We start from the raw sequence: 22,305 nt of genomic DNA, 5'->3' as shown, positions 1-22,305 counted from the left end.
AAAGCGGACAAAAAGGGGGCGTGGAGGCCGAGAAGAAGACTGGGAGAGGTACCGTCCTGTGAGCGCGCACTTCCCAGCTGGAGCGACCGACAGCAGCACCTGCGTGAGGCCAGATCCCCCTCACTTGCTTTGCTTTTTTTTTTTTTTTGTTTTTTTGTTTTTTTGCGTAAAAGTACCCGTGTGCGCAATGGAAGAGGACGCGCCGCGCACCGAGCCCAGCAGCATCTCGGGCAGCACCCACACCATCCCCCAGCAGCAGCAGCAGCAGCAGGAAAACGCGGAGATCTTCACCCCCAGCTTCGCCCCGTCCTCCGCCCCGTCCTCCCCGACCCCCAGCGGCACCCTGTCCCGGCTGGGGCTGAAGAGCCCCACCAGCCCCACGGCCGCGGGGGCGGGCGCGCCGGCCAGCCCCGGCGGCCAGGTGAGCGCCATCACCGTGGTGGCCCTGCTGGACAAGCTGGTCAACATGCTGGAGGCGGTGCAGGACAACCAGCAGCGCATGGAGCAGCGGCAGGCCGACCTGGAGGGCGCCGTGCGGGTGGTGCAGGGCGACGTGACCCGCCTGTCCAAGACGCACGTCGGCACCTCCAACAGCGTCAGCAAGCTGCTGGAGCGCTCCCGCAAGGTGAGCGCCCACCTGAAGGACGTCAAGGAGCGCATGGACAAGCAGGCCGTGCAGGTGAAGAAGCTGGAGGCCAACCACAGCCACCTGCTGAAGAGGAACCATTTCAAAGTGCTCATCTTCCAGGTGAGGAGGAAGAGGAAGAGGCACACTGGAGCCTTTGTCAATTAGAAAATAAACAGCCTATTGTGTTCTTCTTATTTAAAAAGCCGCCCCACCAGTTGTTTCACATTACACTGAGCCTTATTCAGTCTGTGAAAATAGGTTCATCAGTGTTTTTTCTAAGTTCAGCAAGAGATTGAGAAGTTTTAGAATAGAGAGAGAACGACAAAAAAAAACTCTTCTGGTGCCACTCAGGTGTCTGATTCTACTACAAAGTTGTGTAACTTGAAACATATGTGAAACTGAGGCTACAAAAATCAGCGAATAAATCATTTCAAATTGCATTATGTGAAATGTAGGATACATTTATTACAGTTTTGCTACATTAGATCACTAGTTGGACTGTCACTTTAAGGACTAATTCCTATCTGTGCTTGTGTGCGAGTCATATTTGCATGTGTATTTGCCTGCCAGCAGTGGGTGTGTTCGGATCCATCCTGCACCGGGTTGGACGCTGACACTTGTTGCGTGTTTCACGCTCAATCCTTCAACTTGAGCACCACCCAATAGGAGGCTGTGTTAAAAAAAAAAAGTCCTGATGTTAATAATTCAAGGTGCTCAGAAGGTTCTCAGTCACTTCTTTGTGTGCGTGTGTGAGTGTGTGTGTGAAGAGAAGGGTGTGTCTGGGAATGAAGCTGCAGAGGATAATAGAGCAGGGCTCAGACGCTGACTTTGACTAGATCTGTTTACACCCCTCAGACATCACAGAGGCGGGCTGATGGGTTTTGCGTGTTTCTTTTCGCCCGTATTGGCTGTGAAATCAAACATGTGAGGGTTTTAAAAAAAAAAGTGTTGAAGTTTCTAGATTCTTTGGGAAGTCGTGAATGTGAAGTGTGATTCAAAGAGCTTCATCGGATTACATCGCTGCAAAACAACAAAAAAAAACAGAACAAAGAGAACTATCGATCTGCAGATAACAACTCAGCGTTATAGATCAAGCCAACTGTTTTCCAGCGTACTTTCCCATGTTTGAACATGTGTGGATAGATTTTTAGAGTACTACTGTGTACCCAGGCTGTGAGAAGGCGGGGGCGGGGGGGGTTTGCATTGTTGACACAGCCTTCGCCACGAAGAGCTCTTAACTGCTGCTGTTATCTGGTTACCCAGGTACTGAGGCCCTGTTGTTCAAACGCAGCAGGTGCCAAGCCCTCGCCCTGTGCAAAGCTGACCCAATATGTGCCTGCAGGTGAGGCACGCAGGATCGATCCGGCTCAGGCTTGATGTGTGCAGCACGCTGGCGGAGCAGCCTGCGCCCGATGATCTCCCCACTAAGCAGGATGCGAACGACTCTGAGTCCAGTACTCTCCGATAATGCGTTCCCCTGGTTTTTGCCGAGTTCTGTGCGCAGCGCTTTTCCGGTCTGAGTGTAACGAGGCCAGGTATGACCTGAAGCGCTTGTGTGCGTAAACGTGTGTGCGCATGCAGCTTGCCCACTGGATGTTCTGCTGAGGTCGGGCGTTTGCAGTTACAGAGCGGGAAAATGAGACTCGGCGTGCCCGAGGGCGGCAGGTGATGAAAAGAACTAAGTGCAGCTCTTCTCTTGTGTGGATTGTCATTTTTTTTCTCGACACCACTATTATGCAATTACTTTCTCCTCTTCTTGCTGTGCTTTGATTTTCTTGCCTAAGCTTGAAAGTATCTTGCCACTGTTGCTCACTCCCTCGGATTCTAGTTTTTTCAAGCAAACTGAAATGTTTGTTTTTTCGGTAATAAGACAGAAAACTATCAAGTATCAGGAGAGCATGTCTGACTGACGGAGGTACGTTTAATAGAAAGTGATCAAGTGGTGATCGTCAGTACCTTTGCTCTCTCAGCACCCGTTATGGTTCCCGAACACTCCTGCATTTGCCGCACGCTGGAGAGCCCAACACCCCCCCCCCCCCCCCCCCCCCCCCCTTAAAAATTGATCCAAAACACACCAACATATAGCTGCCCTGTACATGCCAGTCGAGGTGGAAAAGCTGAGGGCTTCTGGGTAAGACGCACGGAGGCCACGGTTTGTCGGAAATGACGGCGCTGTCCGCCGCTCCGGTGCATTCCTGTACGTAACGAGGACTAATGAGGACTTAATTACTGCTGCCCGGGACTTGTTTGTTTGTTTCTGTGCACCAGTGCTTTTCCTGTCTCTGCACAGATCCCCCAAATCACACACACACACACACACACACACACACACACACACACACGCTCAGTCTTGTATTTCTATCCTTGTGGGGACCGTCCATTGACTCCCATTCATGTCTAGCCCCTAACCCTGACCCTTACCCTAACCCTAACCCACACCACAACAAAGCCTAACCCTAAAGAAATGTTTTTGCACTTTTACTTTTTTCAGTAACAACAACATGGTCAAGAAAACACTGTTTCTCCTACTTAGGACCGGAAAAAGGTCCCCACAAGGCACGTCGTTCCACGTTTTGCTATCCTTGTGGGGACATTTGGCCCCAACAAGGATAGAAATACGAGAACACACACACACACACACACACACACACACACACACACACACACACACACACACACACACACACACACACATTCAACTCAACCATGTGAGATTCCTACTGTGTACAGTGTCAAAGCAGCTTTGGGTAATTTCTGTCTGAAGAGACAAAATGCCGCTTCGCAGATATTTCGTCCTCTCGTTTATTCGTTCCACAGACTCGTTTCAAAGGCTCATTACCTGAGAGTTTAAATATCGGCAATCGCCTCAGAGATCTCATAACTTCTCTGAATTTGCATGGCTGCAGCGCGCCGCATGAAATATCCTCCGATTTAATTTCCTGCGACACAAGCCATTTATTGCAGTTTAGATCATAATGTTCCCCTCCGCGTTCATTTCAGCACAAACAAACAAGCCGGCCCCGATGGCAGATTGAATCTGAATGCTGAGAAGATTTTATTTGCTCTGTCATTTTGCATAGGAGGTTTTTTTTTCTTTTTTCCCTGCAGAATGAGTTGGGAAGAGGAAGTCTAGGTAATCACAGAAAGGCAATGAAGGAGAACAGTCCCAGTTAATATTGACAGCGGTTCCCATCGCTTTGCTGGGGAAATGAAACTTACGCTTCACATTCTGTGGAAAAGTGGGGATGACAGTTTTGTTGGTGGAAGTCTTTCGTCCAAAATGAAGTTGTTCCCTTCATTTAACCCCAAAATTAATTCAGCGAAATCTGAGCTGCCTTTAATCCATCCGCCACTGTACTCTAAGTCTGAAATGACTGTGTGCTAAATCCTTTAAATAGTCTCACAATTACAACTTTGGAAACTCTGTAGCGTTCCAGTTCGCGGCGTTGCGAATCTGAAACGGTTTGCGTGAACCGTTCTCGTTCGAGCTCTTTCCGCGTGTGAATAATTAATTGGTAAGAATGCTGAAATACAATACACACCGGCAAAACAACAGCAAAGCTGCATGGAGCAGCCATTGAAAAGGTCAACAACGCTTGTTACTGCAATGAAAACAACGTTAAAACACTACTTACACTTGTATGTCCAATCACACAAAGTCCTACTGAAATCGCGTGAGTCTCAAAGTTTCTTGGCTCATTCATCACTGAGGTTGAAGCCAGAAATATTTGAGCTTGGAAAAGCTACAATATAGTATAGGGAGGTTAAAATAAGCTGCGTTAAAACTTGTAATTCCAACCTCGCTCAGCAACACATTATAAGTTCTGACATGGTTGACGTCAGGTTGCGGGTTTGTTTGCTCTGCTCCCCGTTGTCCTGGAGCTTTTCGTGCAGCGACACTTGACCAAAGGTTGTGACTTAATCTCGGCAGCAGGAAGTGAAAGGCTGTTTGTTTTAGTTCGTGTTTTTTGCTGTAAGACGGAGGACAAACTGGGCGTGAAACGGCTCCCGGCCTCGCCCCAACCTCTCACCTTCACCGCGGCGCGGTGAGACAAACCTGAGCGGGGTGGAGACGCAAAGCATCATGTGCTATTAATAAGTGTCTGTATTCAACTTTGTAAGATCGTTTTGAGTCCCGGCACAATGCCACTGATGTTTTCACGAGTTTCTCTCGTATCCATCGCCTACACCACTTTACGAGCGAGACCTTGCTCAGGTCGAAGACTTTCCCGCGCAGAGAAACGTGATATGTAACTGCAACTGCAGTGAGTGAGCGTGTCTATCTATATCGTGCGTGCTCACTGTTGAACGAGACATTTTCCAATCCCATCCATCTGCACAGGTTAGAGCAGGCCACAGGCTGCAGGCTACAGCCCAGATATGTTTCGTGTGGCTCTCACTCGGAGGCGATATATTATAGCTCACAGCTGAAAGTGCTCATTGGTTCATTGTATTCAGACATCCCGGGTCTACTTGTCGCAAGGCTGTGCAGATGTTGAGTGTAGAACTGGATGGCTAACTATAAGGTTATAAGTACTTTATTAGGACAAAAAGTGTGTATGAGACAGTGTTTCTCATTCATTTTTGCTGGGAAAGTTGTAGCAAAGTTTGTGAGTTCTCTTTCTTTGCTTAGAAAACATTAATAAATGTGTATATTGATAGTTTAAATGGAGATGTATGTAAATGTAAAGCCCCCAAGATGGCTTCTACCAAGTCAGCAGACCCCTCCCTATACGGATTCTGAGGTTTTTCAAACCCTCACAGTGAAAAAAGACACTGGTCGATACACCGACTCTCCCCAGCACCCACTAGCTGGAGCTTTTCGGGTCTGTGTTCTTTGACATGTGAAAAAAACTGTTGTGGGCAAACTTGAGGCAGGCAAAGCCTTGTGCCCTTCTCTGATTTCGGGCCTCCACTGAAGGGGGTCCCAGGTGTCAGCTTTGGCAACCCGAGCTAATTTTCACTATTAAAATGTGTATGGGATTTGCATACTGTGATAGGGTAAGGTAGAGAATATCTTGCAGTGCGTTTAACTTCATCCTCACATCAATGGAAATCTCAAGCAAAAGAAAAAAAAGCATTTTTTTTTTCTTCAAAAGGACAAACTTAACTGCTTTTGTGCAGTGTTGTGGCCTGTCTTCAATTAATTTTTTTTTTTAAAGAAGGGAAGTCAGTGGAAGAGGAAGTCCGCAGGCTGAGCCGAGTCTTAGGCCCTGTTGACACAACATCTCAGTTGAAAATCCTTAGTTTTCGCTTGTTTCAGAAAAGTTTAGCGATTTCAGGGCGACGTTTTAAAGTGATGTCCATTGAAATGGAAACACCAGGAAAGGCTACGAGTTGGCGCTGTTGCTTGTTTTTGTAATGAAATCACACATGTGCAGAGAACAATACACTATGAACATGAACCATGTCGAGTCCACGGACATTCGTATGGACAGACGAAGACGTTGGATTGCTATTTCACGTGACTCTCAACTGTTTTCCTACAAAGTCCCAGGAAAAAGTGCCTCGTTTTGTAAACCCCGCCTGTGTTAAAAGCTGTGGAGGCCTGAGTCGTGTAAATCAGTCATGCTGATGGGATCGCATAATTCCTGACAGGCAGTCTGAGTATTTGAGAATGAATGGCTGTCGAACAGCAAACAATAGTCACAGCATCACAGCTGAAGTGGTGCGAGATGACTGAACAGCTAGGAAAACACTGACAAGCAGCTATCCACCTGTTTTTCTGCTCATGATAAGTAAAGGGAAATTGTTTCATTATTTCTTACTTTTTGTACTTCAGACAATATTTTACACAGTAGTGCTGCAAGTCTGTTATACACCACAAGTCTGATCATCTGCCAACTTTCTTCTACCGAGAGATTCTAAGTATCTCTTTAAATAGTTCTACTAATCTCAGTGATAACAATCTAAAATGGCGTGCAGCCTTTAAGGCTTCCTCCGAAATGAGCAGCGAAGCATGTTTACAGCATGGATCCTGGCTTTGTTATCATTCTTATTTTCCCTTTGGGAGTTCATTCCTCAGATAATCCTCAGGGTTGTTCACAGAACAGAAAGCAAAAAAATGGCAGAACAGAGAGAGACAGATTATAAGCAGAGGACAACACAGTAAAGTGGATTCACGGTCCGCGTTTGTCGGTTATTGGCGGTGGCGGCGGCGGCAGCGGCCCGAGAGAGAGTTTGGATAAGAGATTATAGACAAGTTTCCAAAACTGCAGGGGTAAAAACTTGTTTGCATGTGGATGGTGCCGTGCTATGCTCGGCGCTCGTCTCGTTCTGCTTCCTGATGTCACATTCAGGTTTGACGAGTCTGCTCAACTGTTTCAGTCTCTGTGGCAACGGGCGAGTTTGCAACTGCAGGTTCCTCAAGCGAAATACCAATCCTAACAACTTTAATCACGAGAAACGATAACGCCTCCACAGACGACTGCTAATTGAACGCTCCCGGTCCTGTTATCACCGTCTAATGTGCACCGTGCAAGAGAGTCCGTGTCTACTGTTTGTGTGCAGATTCTCTGCCATTTCGAGTTGCAGCAGCATCATTTCCCGAGTTACCTGTAGGTGTTTTCGACGTGTAACATCTAATAAACCACTTAAAGTGCCATCTTCCATCTCCTGTAAGAGCTAGGTGGGCTTGCACTTGGAGGGTAATTTGCCCACCGTAGTGTCTTGGAGACATACTAGAAGATCCTCCTGCAGACACTGATTAAAGTCAGGATAGATACTCCTACGAACAGCTGGAAGCAGCAAACACAGCTTCACTTCTTTGTAACTTTATACAAAGTATCATGTACACTAGCAGTGTCAAATATATGGCCTGGGGGGCTCAAACCAGCTCGCCCGAGCGTCCAGTCTGGCCCTGGATGACATTGCAAACAGTGAGAAATTGCTTGGATTTGACTGGAATCGGTCAATAAAAATGGCTATTGTTTGTCATTTATTCACTGAGGCTCACAGTGTTGCACACACAACACAATGCTGAAGTCAGAGTGCAAAATGTAGCTGCCATATTGACTAAGTAACTTCAGGAGAAAAGGTATTTTGCTCCAGGAAACATTGTTAAAAATGCTGAAACTGTGCTTATTTTCTTCAAAATAGTATTTGACTCAATGCTAACTTTTTTATGATTGAAGAAAACTTAGCATTTTCAATGTTATGCTATAATTTTTAAGTATGTGACTCCTGGACTAGCTTATGTTTGACATCCCTGATGTAAACTAGGCTATCTTGTTACCAACCACAGTCCCTTATGATATTCAAGACATTATCCAGAAAACCTTACTTCATTGACTTAAGAACTGGTTTTGTTTCCACAAAATAGCATTACACCTAAACACACCTCAACACACCCATGGGTGCATGGATGCAGGTTGCCTTTTATAAACACTGTTGAATCTAGAGAGCAAATGACAGCAAATGCATCCATCCAGTAAATCCACCAGACTCTTTTGAAGTTGTGGAACTTCATGCACCAGAAAAATAAAGCTCTGTATGTAATCAGCAGTTTTTGTGATGCATTCCGCACATATTTAGCATGTTTGCAATGATTTCAGTGGTATTATTGTTTGCATATTTGCACTCTTGCTCTCATCCTCATTTAGCGTAAAATATTTCCAGTGACCTAATAATGTCTTAATGCCATCACCAGAGGGTAAAAAATAACAAATACAGTGCGATCCTGTGACTCCGCCCACCACTTCCTCCGCTCACCAAGGCCTTCACATCCACGGCAGGAAAAGGAACACAATTGCCATTTTGGTTCTCACTGTTCTTTCTTCTCGACTCTTAAATAAAACACGAAAATACACCATCTCTTCAGATAACGTGACGATTTTCCGGCTTCCCTGTGGACACCGCTGAATTCTGACCTCTGTGCGAAGCAAACATTGTGACAATTGTAGATAGCATTATCAAAAATCCTGCGCCGGGCCCTTATCAAACAATGGCTGTGATAGGCACAGCGCGGGATTGTGCTCAAGTGTTACGTAAAGGAGGATCTTGGAAGGTTTGTGCAAATGAGCTAAAGGAGATTATCATAGCTATGGTAGGGAGTCAGAAGTGCAGGGACTGGGGCTCTAAATGAGCAGGAATGCTGTGCTGACACCACTGAGGACATTCTTAACATCATGCGTTGTGGAGTGAAGGGACGAACTGTGAAAGCAGAGCAACGCAACCTGCCGAAGGTCAGAGGGAATGCTCTCGCTGAGCTGCTCTTTCAATGGAGTTATTGTAGCAAACAACTGCGGTGTGTAGGAACTGGAAGAACCGGAGAGCACGTGTCCCAGTGCGTCGACCACATCATCATCGTCGTCATCGTCATCATCATCATCCCGACTGCGCTCGCTGCTGGCCGAGTCAATAGCGGGTTGCGTGGATGGGCTCCTCAAATTTGCAGCTTCATCACTTACAGTGTGTCATCCAGAATAATGACCGGCCTCTCCAGGCTGCCACGATCTCCGTCCTGTCGGCACGTCACAGCGTCTCAATCGGTTATTGTGTTGGAAAGTTACGCAATCTGGCGAAAGCCGGTAAACATGCCGCGTTTTCTTTCGGGGAGGCAGATATGGGAGGGGCGCGAATGAAAAAAAGAATGCCCTAACTTGTTGTGCAAAGTGTCATGGCTGCTCAGCCAAGAGGTGTTATTCAAAACTGGCATGAAGTTGCCGACGAGGTATTTATGATACTGAGAACCATGTTTGTCCCAGTTGGAACAAACCTTTTGTAGCTGGTTGTATTTCTAGTATTTTTTTTTTTTTTTTTTTTTTGTGCATGCTTCTTAGTTGACCTATCTACAGTTTATAGAGTACAGCAGTCAGCCCTGTTCATGGCCTGTGGTAACAAGGTCCCACGACAAAGAGTAGATTTCCATTTCCTCTCCTCCTTCCTTCCTTCCTGTGTCCACAGATGGTGCACACGGGCGTGGGGGGGCTGGCAGAGGGGCCGAGATGTTGCACAACGAGCCAGGGAAAGTCTGACCTGTGAAACAACTCTGATAGAACAGGATGCGCAGTAATCACAACATATGTAGATGAGGGCAAATGTGTGCAATCAGTGGAGCTGCAGGTTGACGGGGTGCTGCGATTGTTTACTGGAGGAACGGAGCCAGAGCCTGATGAGGAAGGGACAGCGGGTTGTTTTTAAATATGTCACCGGAGATGGATTGCAGCTATAGCTGTCACTCTTACCTCTCTTCAATTTCAACAAGGATATCTCGGATAATAACGGGGGTTTCATGCTCGCAAATGAGTGCACACATGCCTTGCGTCATGTGTGTGGCAGCAGCCATGTAACCTTTCATTTCTGCAGTGTCCCAGAGGCCCTGAACGCACTGTGCCAACACACCTGTCCGATCCTGACCTGGGAAGATGAAGGAACCCTTCACTTAATGTCTGACGGGTCAAGAAAACACACCTGTTCAAACCACTAACACAAACACAGACATCCACAGGATTACAATTACTACTATTTTGTAGTTTTGCACCCTGCGTTGCATGGTCCGGTGCGATCAGTATATTTATAAGGTGTTTTGATAGTTTCCTGAAGAGTGAATAAGGCTCTGTGTAAACCGTAACAATGCAAGTTTTCTGAAATGCTCCTACTGCACATGCACACCAAGGCCGGAGTAAATAATTCTTCTGCACAAGCATGATTAGATGGACGATAACAACGGTGGCCCTCAGAGTACCATTACTCCCAATCCATATTCTCCTGGGAGTTGGTAAATTTATAGTTGGGAGTCACCTGTAATAGTAATCTAACTTGGTACGAATGTCCATGTACTCCCATTGTTAATTTTTTACAGCGTATTGTTCTCTGTATGCTTGTGTGTATGTATTCATTACGAAAACAACCAACAGCACAAGCACCATGGAAATTACTCCATGTTCAGAGTTTGCCATTTACGTTTAAATGTTTTCAGAACGTTAGTGTAAAAATGCAAAACAGCAAATATAATATCCCATGTTATGATGGTATTTTAATTTCTGAATCCCTAATAGACACATATGAATAGAGATGAGCTCCAAAGAAACAACTTATCACTGCATGTCGTGTAAACAGATACAGACACTGTAAGTAACGTGAACCGATCTCTTTTAGTTGGTTGTAACTGTCATGTCCCGCCCTCATCCTCGTGCTTCAGTAGAATCAAGGGCCTCCAGAGGACTGGCTTACATAAGCTCCGGCTTTCAAACACCTAGTAGGGCTTGCAATTAGATGGCAACTCTACCACGCAACTGCTAAATGAGATCCTGAACTGTGTTGCATAACCATTAGCACAAAACAACAAAGTCTGTGCCCTTTAATGTACATCAAACCGCTTGTCACAGTAAATTAACTTTGTTTTTCTGCTTTGCTCCAAATTTACTTCAGTTTTCTTTCATCTCGCGGTCTTAAACCCTGTTTTCTTCCCCTGCTAACAATAGTCAGTGTCCTACATGGCTGCACACAAACACACGTTGGCACACAGATGCCTCAAAGGCACACATACTGTATCACATTCTCGGTGGCTAATGAGTGCTTGCTTAGAGGGTACGTTAATTAACAGGGTTCCCAAGAGAAGAGTGCCAGAATGTGAGGTCCATGCTAACACACACAGGACTGACCTGGGTCAAATGGTATTTAGAAAAATTTTGTTTATTGTTCCCGACATGCCAAGATTGCTTGAGGTTAATCTGAGGACCTGCTAATTCCACAGCGTCTTACCATTTGGTTAGCCAAACATACCAAACATCAGCTATTGTAACAAAAGCTGACATCATGGTCACGGAAAAAGGCTGAATCGGATCCTTTTACAGTCTAAAGTCAACTCTAATTGTTTGTTCAGAGGAATTGGTTAATTTGAGACCCTGTTTACATGACAACATTTTCAAATGAAAATGTAAAACTTCTGTTGTACTTTGGGTGTCCGTTTATACGACAACAGTGCTCGGAATTGCCGACACTGTGCCCACGCTCAACATACACACAGGAAAACGCAGCTTTATGGTTCCCTGCACGCGTGTGTGTTCTTTCAGGACAAGAACAACCAACAGCACCAACTAGTGGTGCTACATGAAAACTACACCATGTTTTAAATGCTGCCATTGTAAATGCAACGCTTTTTTGAAGGAAAAACGATGCTTCTTCACTTCAAATGTTAGCGTGTAAACGGAGTCTGATGTTATTCTTTACCAGGAGTGACCCACAGACGACTCAATGAAACAGCTCAGCTCGCACAGCTATTCACAGGTGGGCTCGGTTCTTGTTCTTTTCAGTCTCATTTGCCGCCTCCCACACACTCCAGTACCCACACTGATTATACCAAACATGTTTGAGCCAAATCAAAAAAGTCCACGGCATGCCCAGACTGGAGCAGAAGTGTCAAGATTGAATCTTTAGAAACGCGACCAGCACCACACAATCAGGAAAGATTAGTCTTTTGTATCAGGGAATGCTCCACAGGGGGAGGTCAGGAAAGGCCGGTGCTGGCTCTGATTCGCCAATCATGACTGGTCAGATTTAGGTGGGTGCTTAACCGTCGGCAATCTCACCCGTCACGCTGATTAAAACTGTCGGGCTGTCTGAAATGTACACGCAGGCAAAAGAAGATAAGCATAAAGTCTCAAGAAATATCCACCTTGAAGCAAGATTTTTTTGTGTGTTTAGCTTCGTTAATTCGAAAAGTTTCTCAGGTTGAGTTGCTGATTTTCTGATTTTTTTTTTTTTTTGTGACTCTGTATGAACATGTTTTGTGGGCGTGGTGCAGTGCAGTGTAGACCTGCAGCAAAATGATGCATCCAGACACTGCTTGTTCAGAGAACAAAACTGAGGGGGAAATTAAAGTTAAAGAACCAGAGCTGCTCTCCACTTTTAGCCTTTTTTATGGATTTTGAGTTGTTTTAACAATAAGTGCCATCAGTAGTGTCTGTTGGTTACAAAAGCAAATCGAACGATTCACGACAGTTACTAGATAGATATATGTACTGGCTTTATTGCATTTCATTGATTGATTTGCGCTCTGTCACGCATCGTACTGAAGTGTAAAAACTTTATTTGCACTTTCACCTCTGTATCTGTTGCTGAAGTTGATTCACCTGTGGGAACACGTTGACAGATTTATTAGCACTGACAGCAGGATACCACACATGCTTAGCACACACAGCTCGACTGTGAAGCAGAGCTGCATGTTTCAAGATTCAGATGGGAGATATTGAGTGTTATCAAGGTGGGCAAAAGCAGAAGAGTATTTATTCTGCCTCCCACTTCTTAAGGGGAGAATACTTCTCTAAGATCTGTCTCCTGCTTGAAATCAAGCTAAAACAGCAGTTTGATACAAATGTCTGGTCCATTTGGTTTTATGCACTACTGAGTAAACCGTGGTTTAAGCTAGCGTTATTTTAACAATAACTGATTGACAAAGACTGGAAACATGATTTTTTTACTGCCACAGGAAATAGCTGACATTGTCTGACAAACTGCTTGCATAATCCTGCAACCCTGGTGTAAAAAACATCTGGTTGGCCCAGTCCTCAGAGATGGTAATGACACCCCAAGAAAGACGCATTGCACTGTCCTTCAACAACTTAAGGCATCCTGTTTCTTTAAGTGCCTGTGTGATGTGCTGAGAGCTGCCAGGCATTCTTTGGAAGGCAGTCATGCTTTAACACCAACTCTTACATGCAACTTTCAACGACGCAACCAGTGTTTCAAATGTATGTCATGTACTTGAAGTGAGTCACTGGTGGTTGGTGTTGATGTAGTTTGAGATTAAATATCTAAAAAAAAAGGTTTTCAGTTTTGATCTGTGACTACACAAGGCAAGGACAGAGTCTGAAGACTCTGAAGACACCAACTAAAATTCCTTCACTGAGTCTAGATTATGAGGAAGAAGCACAAAGTGTTAATGAGTTTTTGACTATAAGTTTTTGGAAGTGCGGCTTTTCTTTGAGCCTATCAGGGGGAAAAAACTATGTTGGCATTTAGTAGGTATTTTTTCTTTAATTACTACACCAATAGGATACCTCTAGTGGCAGGTATGACTGCAACAATGTGGTGTTTTGTTTTGTTTTTGTTTTTTTAAGAAGAATAATGAACTCAGCAGCAGGTGACTGGATGGACAACCTCCACCCATGATACTGCTGTTCAGGTGAAAACAAAAGTGAAACAAAGAGCCTTATGAAATATTCTGAAGATTTGTGTTCGTTTCAACACACACTAATGTCTTTAACCTTAACCTAACCAAGTCAGTGTGGATTAAGGCAACGTATACACAGCATTTCGAGAGAAAGCTCGTTTTTGCTTTTTCATTTCTGAAAAGTTTTGTGCTTACACATCAACATTCAGAAAACAATGTACCTTTACACAGAAACAGCAGAAACGCTGAAAACAATGCTGAGGGACACTAGTGTGTGCTGTGTTTTGCTTTTGTCATGAAACACATACGTGTACAGAGAACAATACACTATTAACATTTACAATGGACAGACGATGATGTTGGATTGTTATTCCAAGTGACTCTTGACTCTAAAGTCCCAGGAGAATATAGACAGGGTTCTACCTTGAGGGCCATTCTCAAAAAGTTGCATTTTCAGTGGCTCCAAGCACTGTTGCCATGTAAAGGGACATGCAAAACACAAACAAATCATTGCGTCAATGGGGCCTTAATGGAGGCAAACTTGCTGTTAGAATGGCGATTATACTGGATGTTTGATAGAGGTGTTAGACAGTCATTACAGGTGAGCATAAAATATACAAAACCATAATTTTGTTTCATGAACAGAGAGTTTCACTGGTTTGTAGAAATTTTCTGTGCCAGCCGTTATTCTACAGACCTGGTTGAGTTAATTTGCTATTGAGCAAATACAAAATGTTAAAGTGATTAAAACATAATACGGGCTTGTGTTGTGGACTATTCTTTATGCTTGTGTGTTAAATCAAAGCCAAGAATTCACTGGCGATACTTTTGGCCTGTGACAGAGAGGGCTTGTTTATGAGCATTTCAGATGTGTAGTGGAGTATGTCAACCAGTGAAGCTGCGCCTCCACTCCTCACTCACTCCTGGGTGTGAAAGGATAGGGGCAATGGGGGGTGGGAACACTAGCTCATAAATCCCCAGTGGAGAAGAACATTGCATGTATTTGTGTGTGTGTGTGTGTGTGTGAGTGTGCATGTGTGTGTTTGCAGGATTGGGCCAACTGAATGGTCGCAGAGTCAATAAGGCAAGAGGAAGAAAGAGGATACCAGAACAAGCACATGAAAAACTCTGGCATTCTGAAACTGTGGATATCAAAATATGTGCTCTCTTTCTCACTCCATTTATGGTTATCAGTGTGTGTTTTTGTCGATGGAAGGTCAGAGGCATACAAAACGAGTAGAGAAATAATTCACTCGTGCAAAGGAGCAGGTGGCTTTCCTCAGGTGTCTCAAGAAGAAAGTTGGGGAGATTAATGTATTCAGTCGCCAGCAGGCAGACCAATCCAGCATGTCTGATTATATTAAGCAGAGTTTCATCTTTATAATTAGAGGTAGTTAGAATGACTCTTTTGTGAAAGAAGTATACATTAACATTATGTGGGAGTACAACTTGTTTATCTTTACTTTGAGCTCTGGGGCCTCGCCGTCTGTTAATATCCATGGCTTGAATTTCTACACTTAGCCATAACAAATCAAACCAAATCCTGTTTCAGATCCGAGTGACTACCCCTTTAACACACCATTTTTCTTCCGTTTGTTTCCTCACAGGAAGACAATGAGATTCCCACCAGCGTCTCTGTCAAGGACTCCCTGAAGACTCCTCTACCAAGCCAATACGATGCAGAGTCCATCCAGCCTCCCCCGTCCATGGCATGCTCCATTGATGGCTCTCGTACCCAAGAGGAGGTTCTCCAGACCATCAGCCTGTCTTCAGACGAGGATGAGAGTGTTGCGATCCCTCAAGAAGATTACGAGATTGAGTGTGACTCTGTAGCGGGTCCGTCTCGCGGCTACGAAAGAAGGGCCGACAAATTCAAGCGCAACAGCCTGAGAAAGGTCGACAGCCTCAAGAAGGCCTTCTCGCGTCAGAGCATTGAGAAGAAGGTGAACCAGATCACCACCAAGATTGTTCCACCTGAGAAGCGTGAGAAGATCAAGAAGAGCCTCACCCCCAGTCACCCCAAGAGCCCGACGACCAAGTCGTCTTCCTTCAAGGTGTCTCCCATGACGTTCAATGTGAAGAAGGTTCGAGATGGGGAGGCTACCACAGAAGAAACCGTCTCACCTGGGGCAGGTGCCCATGTGGAGATTCCTCCCCTGGGAAGTATAGATGGCGAATATCCTTTGGCAGAGGTGCATACCAAGGATGTCCTGGCAGAGGGTCAGGAGATTTTAAGCCCCTCCACTCCAGAAAGCATGAAGGCGGAGCTGGCAATCAATGGAGAAGCACCAAGCATCGAGTGCAGCGTCAACGGTGAGCGTTTGGCTGACCTGGCAGTTCCAGAGCAAGATGAAGATGTTGGTGAAGAGGAAGAAGAGGAGGATCAGGCAGCGCAAGAAAAAAGTCCTGTTGACAAAGTAGCAGAGGTCCAGATCACCAGCGCAACAATTTCTGTGGAGCAAGTGTCATAATCAGATTTAAATTTGAACATCTGCTCCACTTTCCCATTCACTCCTGCAATTACCACACAGCCAGATGGTAGAAATATTCCCTCCCTTGTTTTTGTGTCATTCACACCCAGACACTAACAGAAACATATTCTTGACTCCTCAAGATTTTTTATGTCTGAACCTCTCTTAAACCACCGTATTTCATTATCTACAACACCCTAAGAGTGTTTCCTAAGCCCACTCGTTCAGCTCAGAAGACAACATTACAATAATTCTTTTCACTCAGCTGGTGTCCATCCCGTCAGTACGTGGACATCTCCGGGGCACTGGAGCAACAATCTCCCTCCTGTTACATTTGTGTCCCTCTGTCCCCCTCTCCCTCACAGACACATGGCCTCTCTTGTTCCCTACTGTTTTTGGGGTAAAATAGTAAATCTTAAGCAACAGTGGTGCTGCCCAACAGCCGTAGAGGTAGTGCGTTGCCAGGTTGCTTAAAGAGTTGGAATGGGGAGTTTCTGCAGTTTTAGTGAAAAGATCCTGGGGTGTTTTTAGTAGTGGACTAGAGGCTGTTTATTGATTTTTGGAGGCTCACCCTGCCCCTTGACTAACTTAAGTAGTCTAAGTAGCTCTAGTTTTCTCCTTATCAATATCAATACTTTTTGGTTCAGTATTGTATGATAGTCCAAAATTATGGTAAAATTGGTTTCTTTCCATTGTTTTCATGTTGTTATCAAATTAGTTCTTTGCCACAGTAATTTAGGATTACCAATTGGCCTTGTACATTTAGAGAAACCAGACTCTTGACTCTGAAGCAGGTGGATGGCCTGGATGTTAGAAGCTGAGCTTAAAAAAAACATGCAGGCAAAATAAGTGAAGCAAGAGATTGAGCAGGTTTTAATAGCAAAATAGTAGATCATAACTTTGCAGGGACACTTGATGTTTATACAAAAATGTTCTTTCACTCTCTGATTCACACTATTTGTAAGGCGTACGCACCATAGAATTATACAGTCATTTTAGGAAAACTGCCTTAAGCTTGTGTACTTTCACAGTAAATGTAACTATGCATTTTTTTGGGAGTTACTATAATATTTTTACGTGTGTGTAAGCCCTACTTTCACTTGATTTAAAAGGTCATACCACTTTTGGTACGTTAGCTGACTTTACAGAATAACTGTGTTACCCGGTTTGTCTTGAATCCAGCTGTTTTGAATTTCTTTTTGGACTGAGAAGTTTGTTTTTAGCTAGTGATGACCAAGAGCTTCACTGGTATGCTTACCTATTCAGTGAGGAACACATTTGTTCTCAATGGATTGAGCACAACCTCGATCATTGGTGTCAAACGCCGTGGTCCCAAACTGGCCTGAATGAGGCTCCAATCCACCAATCAAATTCTAAAAATTTCAAGAAAACATTGTTCTTTTTAACTATTTTTTTAAGAGTTGCGGACGTAGCATAACACTGAGACCTAAGCTATCAGTGATGCTGCGATGAAATAGTTTGGTTTTGTTAAAATATAGCCATATAAATCATGTATAATCTGCATGACAACAAAGAAAAACTTTAAAGTTTAAATTTAAAGGCACTATTTTCCCGTTCCAGCCCACTGAACATGAAATTAAAAGTGAGATGTTACAGTTAGGCTGTGGCTAGCTTATTAGCTTGAAAGTTTTAACAACCACATCTACAGCGTAACACAAGGACGTCATCTGAATGATACGAAGCATGCTCTTCTGTTTCATTTCAAAACATCTTTGATATAAAAAAAAAAAAGAACACAACTTGCTGTACAATTTAAAGATTAAGAAAATATCCTAGGACCATCTTAGGGCAATGACAGTAAATCAGTTCTGCCTTAGCGCATGCACATGTTGAATGAGTGATCGCTCTCCTCGGTGGAGATAGGGTGGTCATAAAGCATACCACAAACGTTTCGCTTGAAGAATTCCTTGCAGCTTTTAAATCTTTAAGGCGTCATGAGTGTTTGAGGCATGAAAAAGCGAGAAAAGTTCAAGTGTTGAAGGACCCGCACGTGCATCACTCACAACCTACTTTACCCTTTTTTTAAAAGTGGCACCTTCAGGTGTCTGTGAGGCGACCTTCCTCTTGTTGCTCGCACTTGCGAGGTTCGCCAGCGTCACTTGGAGGACGCCCGGAATCACGACAGCCTAAAAATAATTGAGCAGGTGATACCAGGTGCTCAGGATTGCACCGGCAGAGAGGTCACAGATGTGGATAAAGGCAGAGGACAGCATTCCTGGGTTTGACGGATGACTTCTCTCCAGCCCATTTTTCATGCTCCTGGCCTCCTTGTTGAGGCGTTGCAGAGAGATGGCGAGCCACAGGTGTCGAGGCTCCCGGGCATGAGCGCAGAGCGGAGGGGGGACGACTGTGTCTTTGGAGCAGTGTTGGCAAGGATTTCAGGTGTCGGGAAAAGGATGATGATAAAGTTGTCTTAGATTTAGGCATGTCCAAAGTAGATTACGTTGGGAGGATGCATGCCGCTAGCTGACTGCACTGGTTCCGAAAAACATCACGCTGCCTCTGAGAAGAAGTGATAGTCAAGTTGTTTTTCGAAGATGAAATATAGTGCCTCAAACACACTAAACTATGCAAGAAAATGGATTTATTAAATGTCTCTATGCATTCCTTTACATAAAAATAACACCTGAGCCTATAAGAGTTATTTCCTGAGTGTGAGTGGTTACACATTTATCACATTTATCAAGTAACTGACCTTATTAATCACATGAAAGCTCAGAGATAGCGGCCATTCAAAATATGATCTTGGCTCCGTTTCTGACTCTACCATGCTTAAAAAAAATTTTATTGAGTGATACATTACTATGCAAGAAAATGTATAATTTTATTTTATTTTTTAATTTACTTTTATTTGTGGGAAAAAAAATAACATGGGAATTGAATAACAATGTAATATATCTGGAAGGCTGTATGGATATGATCGAATTTATGGGAAACTTGGCCAATTTAGATCAATATTCTGTGTTTATGAGAGAATTCATATATCAGAATATGTATCCACTTTAAAGAAATGGTGAAGCTTCTTAAAATAAGCAAACATTGAAATAATCCTTTTCAGATTTCTTCCGGCTCGTTTACAACACTAACAAATGCGTGAAGAGGAAATTTAGAAGCTGTCGATTATTTTATTGCAAATGATAGATTCAAAAAAGTACTGAAGGATTAGTTTGGATTATTTTAAGCGAGTGAGGTGCTTATTGATGGTGAATGTATTGTGCAGTATATGGAAGATCAGCATGCAGGTATCACAGGCTAACCCAGTCACTGACATGGACAGAGCAAGAAACAAAGCAAAAGCCAGATAAGAGTCACAACAGTACACTGTGTTTGGAATATTATCAGCAGTTTACAAAGCAGTTTTTTGCTGCTCTTCATTTTACTGTGCAACATGCATGTGTACTGTTGTGTCCACACAATGGTGAAAGTAAACTAAATGCCAGACCAACAACAAGCAAGTTCTGCATGCTGAAAATTATGTGAAAATGTGTCATATAAAGGCATGTTTAATCATCTGGAAGAACAGAGGTAAAGTGATGCAAATTTAGCTTCAATGCTTATTTGTGGTACCTTTACATCTAAATGGTTTAAAGGGTTATGTTCATGCTAAACTTTTCCGTTTTCACTTTAACAGTGCATTGTTCAGTGATTGTACAGCCGCCTGCTTCTCTCAGCTAAAAACAAGCCAACCTCTGATCTACTGCTGATAAAATTTCACCGTCAATAAGTACTGCGTCAAACTCTCAATCAAAAGACAGAATCCTTCTCCTTGATGTGTAATTAGTTACAGTATTTGGCAAAGTGCTCTTATGTGTTACAAACATAACTTTTCTTAATGGGATCTGACATATGTGACTTGTATAGACTACTTCTTACCTGTCTCTAAAATGTGCTTAACCATTGTGAGGACTTTTTTTTTTTCCATTTTAAATCTTTGTATAGATCATCTGATTGAGAGAGAAGTGACCACTGAGCTTTTGAGTCTGAGTTACTTCCTGCTTCTTCTTGCAAATGTGTTGGTTGTACATATTTCTGTCAGCCAATCATGAGAAATAAATATATACACGTGTGTTTGTGCAAAAGTCTTTGTTGAACGATGTTTAGCTTCATGTGTGTTTTTATTTTTTGGCCTGTCAAATTTAGCTCGCCACAGGAGCCAAAGAAATTTCCTCGACAGCTGAAGATTTCCTGCCTCTTGACTCTTTAAATATTCTCTTAATGATGTATCCTGTAACCATGCAACTGTTTCTTTTTCACCTTTAGTACTGCATACATCAATAAAGATTTTATAACACAACTGTGCTTCTTGTTTTTTTGGTTTTTTTTTCTGTTGGTAGGGTAAAGGGAGAACATTTACACAAACTGTAACAACAGTTGGTTATGTTCAATATGTGTAACTCATGTCACAAACCCTGTGACTCATAACCGACTTCAAGACAAACCATGGAAACATGTCGTCGAGCTTGTTGCGCCGCAGGTAAATAACAAGTTACGACCTCACAAGAAGACGTACTGCTGGTATCTAGTTCTTTAATTTTTAGTTGCACAAATTAAGAATGTAACACTGAATTATCAAACAAATCAAATTTGACTGCAGAAGGGGATGTGAAGTCCTTACAATAACTTTACTGCAATATAAATAACAAAGGAATAAAGAACAAAAGCAGAGAAAACTATTAGGAGCTAATAAAAACAGCAATGTCACCCACACAACATATCCACTCAGAATCAGTGAGATCGTATTTGGACAGGAGATAATTAAAAACTTATCTGTAAAAAGGGCTGCAGAGGAAAGCATTTAGCTGATTTGTCCATGAATGCTTGGAAGCTGAAAAAGTGGAAACTGCACGGCTTCAGATCAGAGTGAATGTCTGATGACAAGGAACAAAAGTTGTGAAATGTGTGTGGACGATCTTGTTTATTATTGAGGGATTCATGCATGAATATCCATTCTGAGTATAAATTGATGAAATTGGTAAAACTTAAACTTTATAAACAGAGGTGCATTTGAAATACGACATCATTCTTCAATAACTCCCTTGTATGAGGAGTACTTCATCAAAGGGACTTAAGGCCCGTCCATGCTTCACATGTACGCGTTTCCGCGTCCGCTTTGGAAGGTCCGCGCACCACCGATGCAGACGCGCTTTCTCCCATGCTACATTTTGAGCTCAGCTGTGCGCGTCTCATGCAGGCGCGGTGATCCACGCAGCCTCGAGAAGCTTTTCCGGCACTACAGACTGTTCTGCTCCTTTATTACGGTTTATTTAGAGAAAATTAAGCACATACACTGTCAGTCCATTATCTTTAAGTATTAAAGTTTATTTAGCCTTTTTTTTTCTGTTTCTGAATCGCGGGGGCGGCGCCGGAGCGATTAGTTACTTTTTCACTTCTGTCTGCAGACCTTCTCCTCCCTCCAGACAGTCTCTCTCTCTTTCCACGAGTTTTTCACTCTTTCGGTGTCTTTAAGTGGAGCCATCAGGCTGGAGCTCCGTCTACTTTTCACTTTTACCATCATGTTTTGTTTGCTATGGCGCTCTGGCGCAGGCGCACACTTCTGCGACCTGCGCGCACTGCGCAACGCGGTCTCAATTTCTGGCTGCTGCGCAGACGTCCGCGGATCGGTCCGCGCGGACCCTAGCGGACAGGAATTCATGACGATTTTTACGTCACGCGGACCAACGCGCAACGCGCACCCACGCGGACATGTGAAGCATGGACGGGCCTTAAAGGCAAGATTTGTGAAAAACTACACATGCATTTCCAGTTTATTCAATGCTAATGGGTTGTGAAGCATTAAAAACCTAAACTAACAGGCCAATCCGCGTATCTCTGTTGCCTTACGCGCCGCGCGCAGAAGCGGTAGCGCCGCGCACCGAGTTTCGGATCGGCGCCCCTGTTAACCTATCTGACGGTTCATACAGGAGGCGCGGGGCAGCGCCGCACGCGGAGTGGCTCGCTGCTCCGCTCCTCTCTATTTTCTCCGCGAGCCCCGAGCGCCATTTGTCAAGCTGGATCAAGCAGATCGCACCACACAGGAAGTCGGGAACGGAAAATACGAGAGAATCCGGTCA

The 22,305-nt window shown here is 43.9% G+C and overlaps 1 protein-coding gene across 1 annotated transcript; it reads left to right on the top strand.

Moving 5' to 3' along the window:
- The first annotated feature begins 151 nt into the window (after positions 1-151).
- Positions 152-20,528, top strand: LOC115403501 (caveolae-associated protein 2-like). The gene is made up of 2 exons (XM_030112404.1): positions 152-748; positions 15,350-20,528. Exons 1-2 carry the CDS (start codon positions 188-190, stop codon positions 16,211-16,213), a joined length of 1,425 nt encoding a protein of 474 aa, XP_029968264.1. The 5' UTR covers positions 152-187; the 3' UTR covers positions 16,214-20,528.
- The last annotated feature ends 1,777 nt before the right edge of the window (positions 20,529-22,305 follow it).

Source organism: Salarias fasciatus, chromosome 16, assembly GCF_902148845.1.
Source record: "Salarias fasciatus chromosome 16, fSalaFa1.1, whole genome shotgun sequence".
NCBI lineage: Eukaryota > Metazoa > Chordata > Actinopteri > Blenniiformes > Blenniidae > Salarias > Salarias fasciatus.
This window is presented reverse-complemented; position numbering and strand designations above follow the sequence as displayed.

Excerpts from the sequence above, each read along its gene's own strand:
- LOC115403501 (XM_030112404.1), top strand. The coding sequence starts at position 188 with ATGGAAGAGGACGCGCCGCGCACCGAGCCCAGCAGCATCTCGGGCAGC. Across the intron at positions 749-15,349 it reads TCAAAGTGCTCATCTTCCAG|GAAGACAATGAGATTCCCAC; the intron begins GTGAGGAGGAAG and ends GTTTCCTCACAG.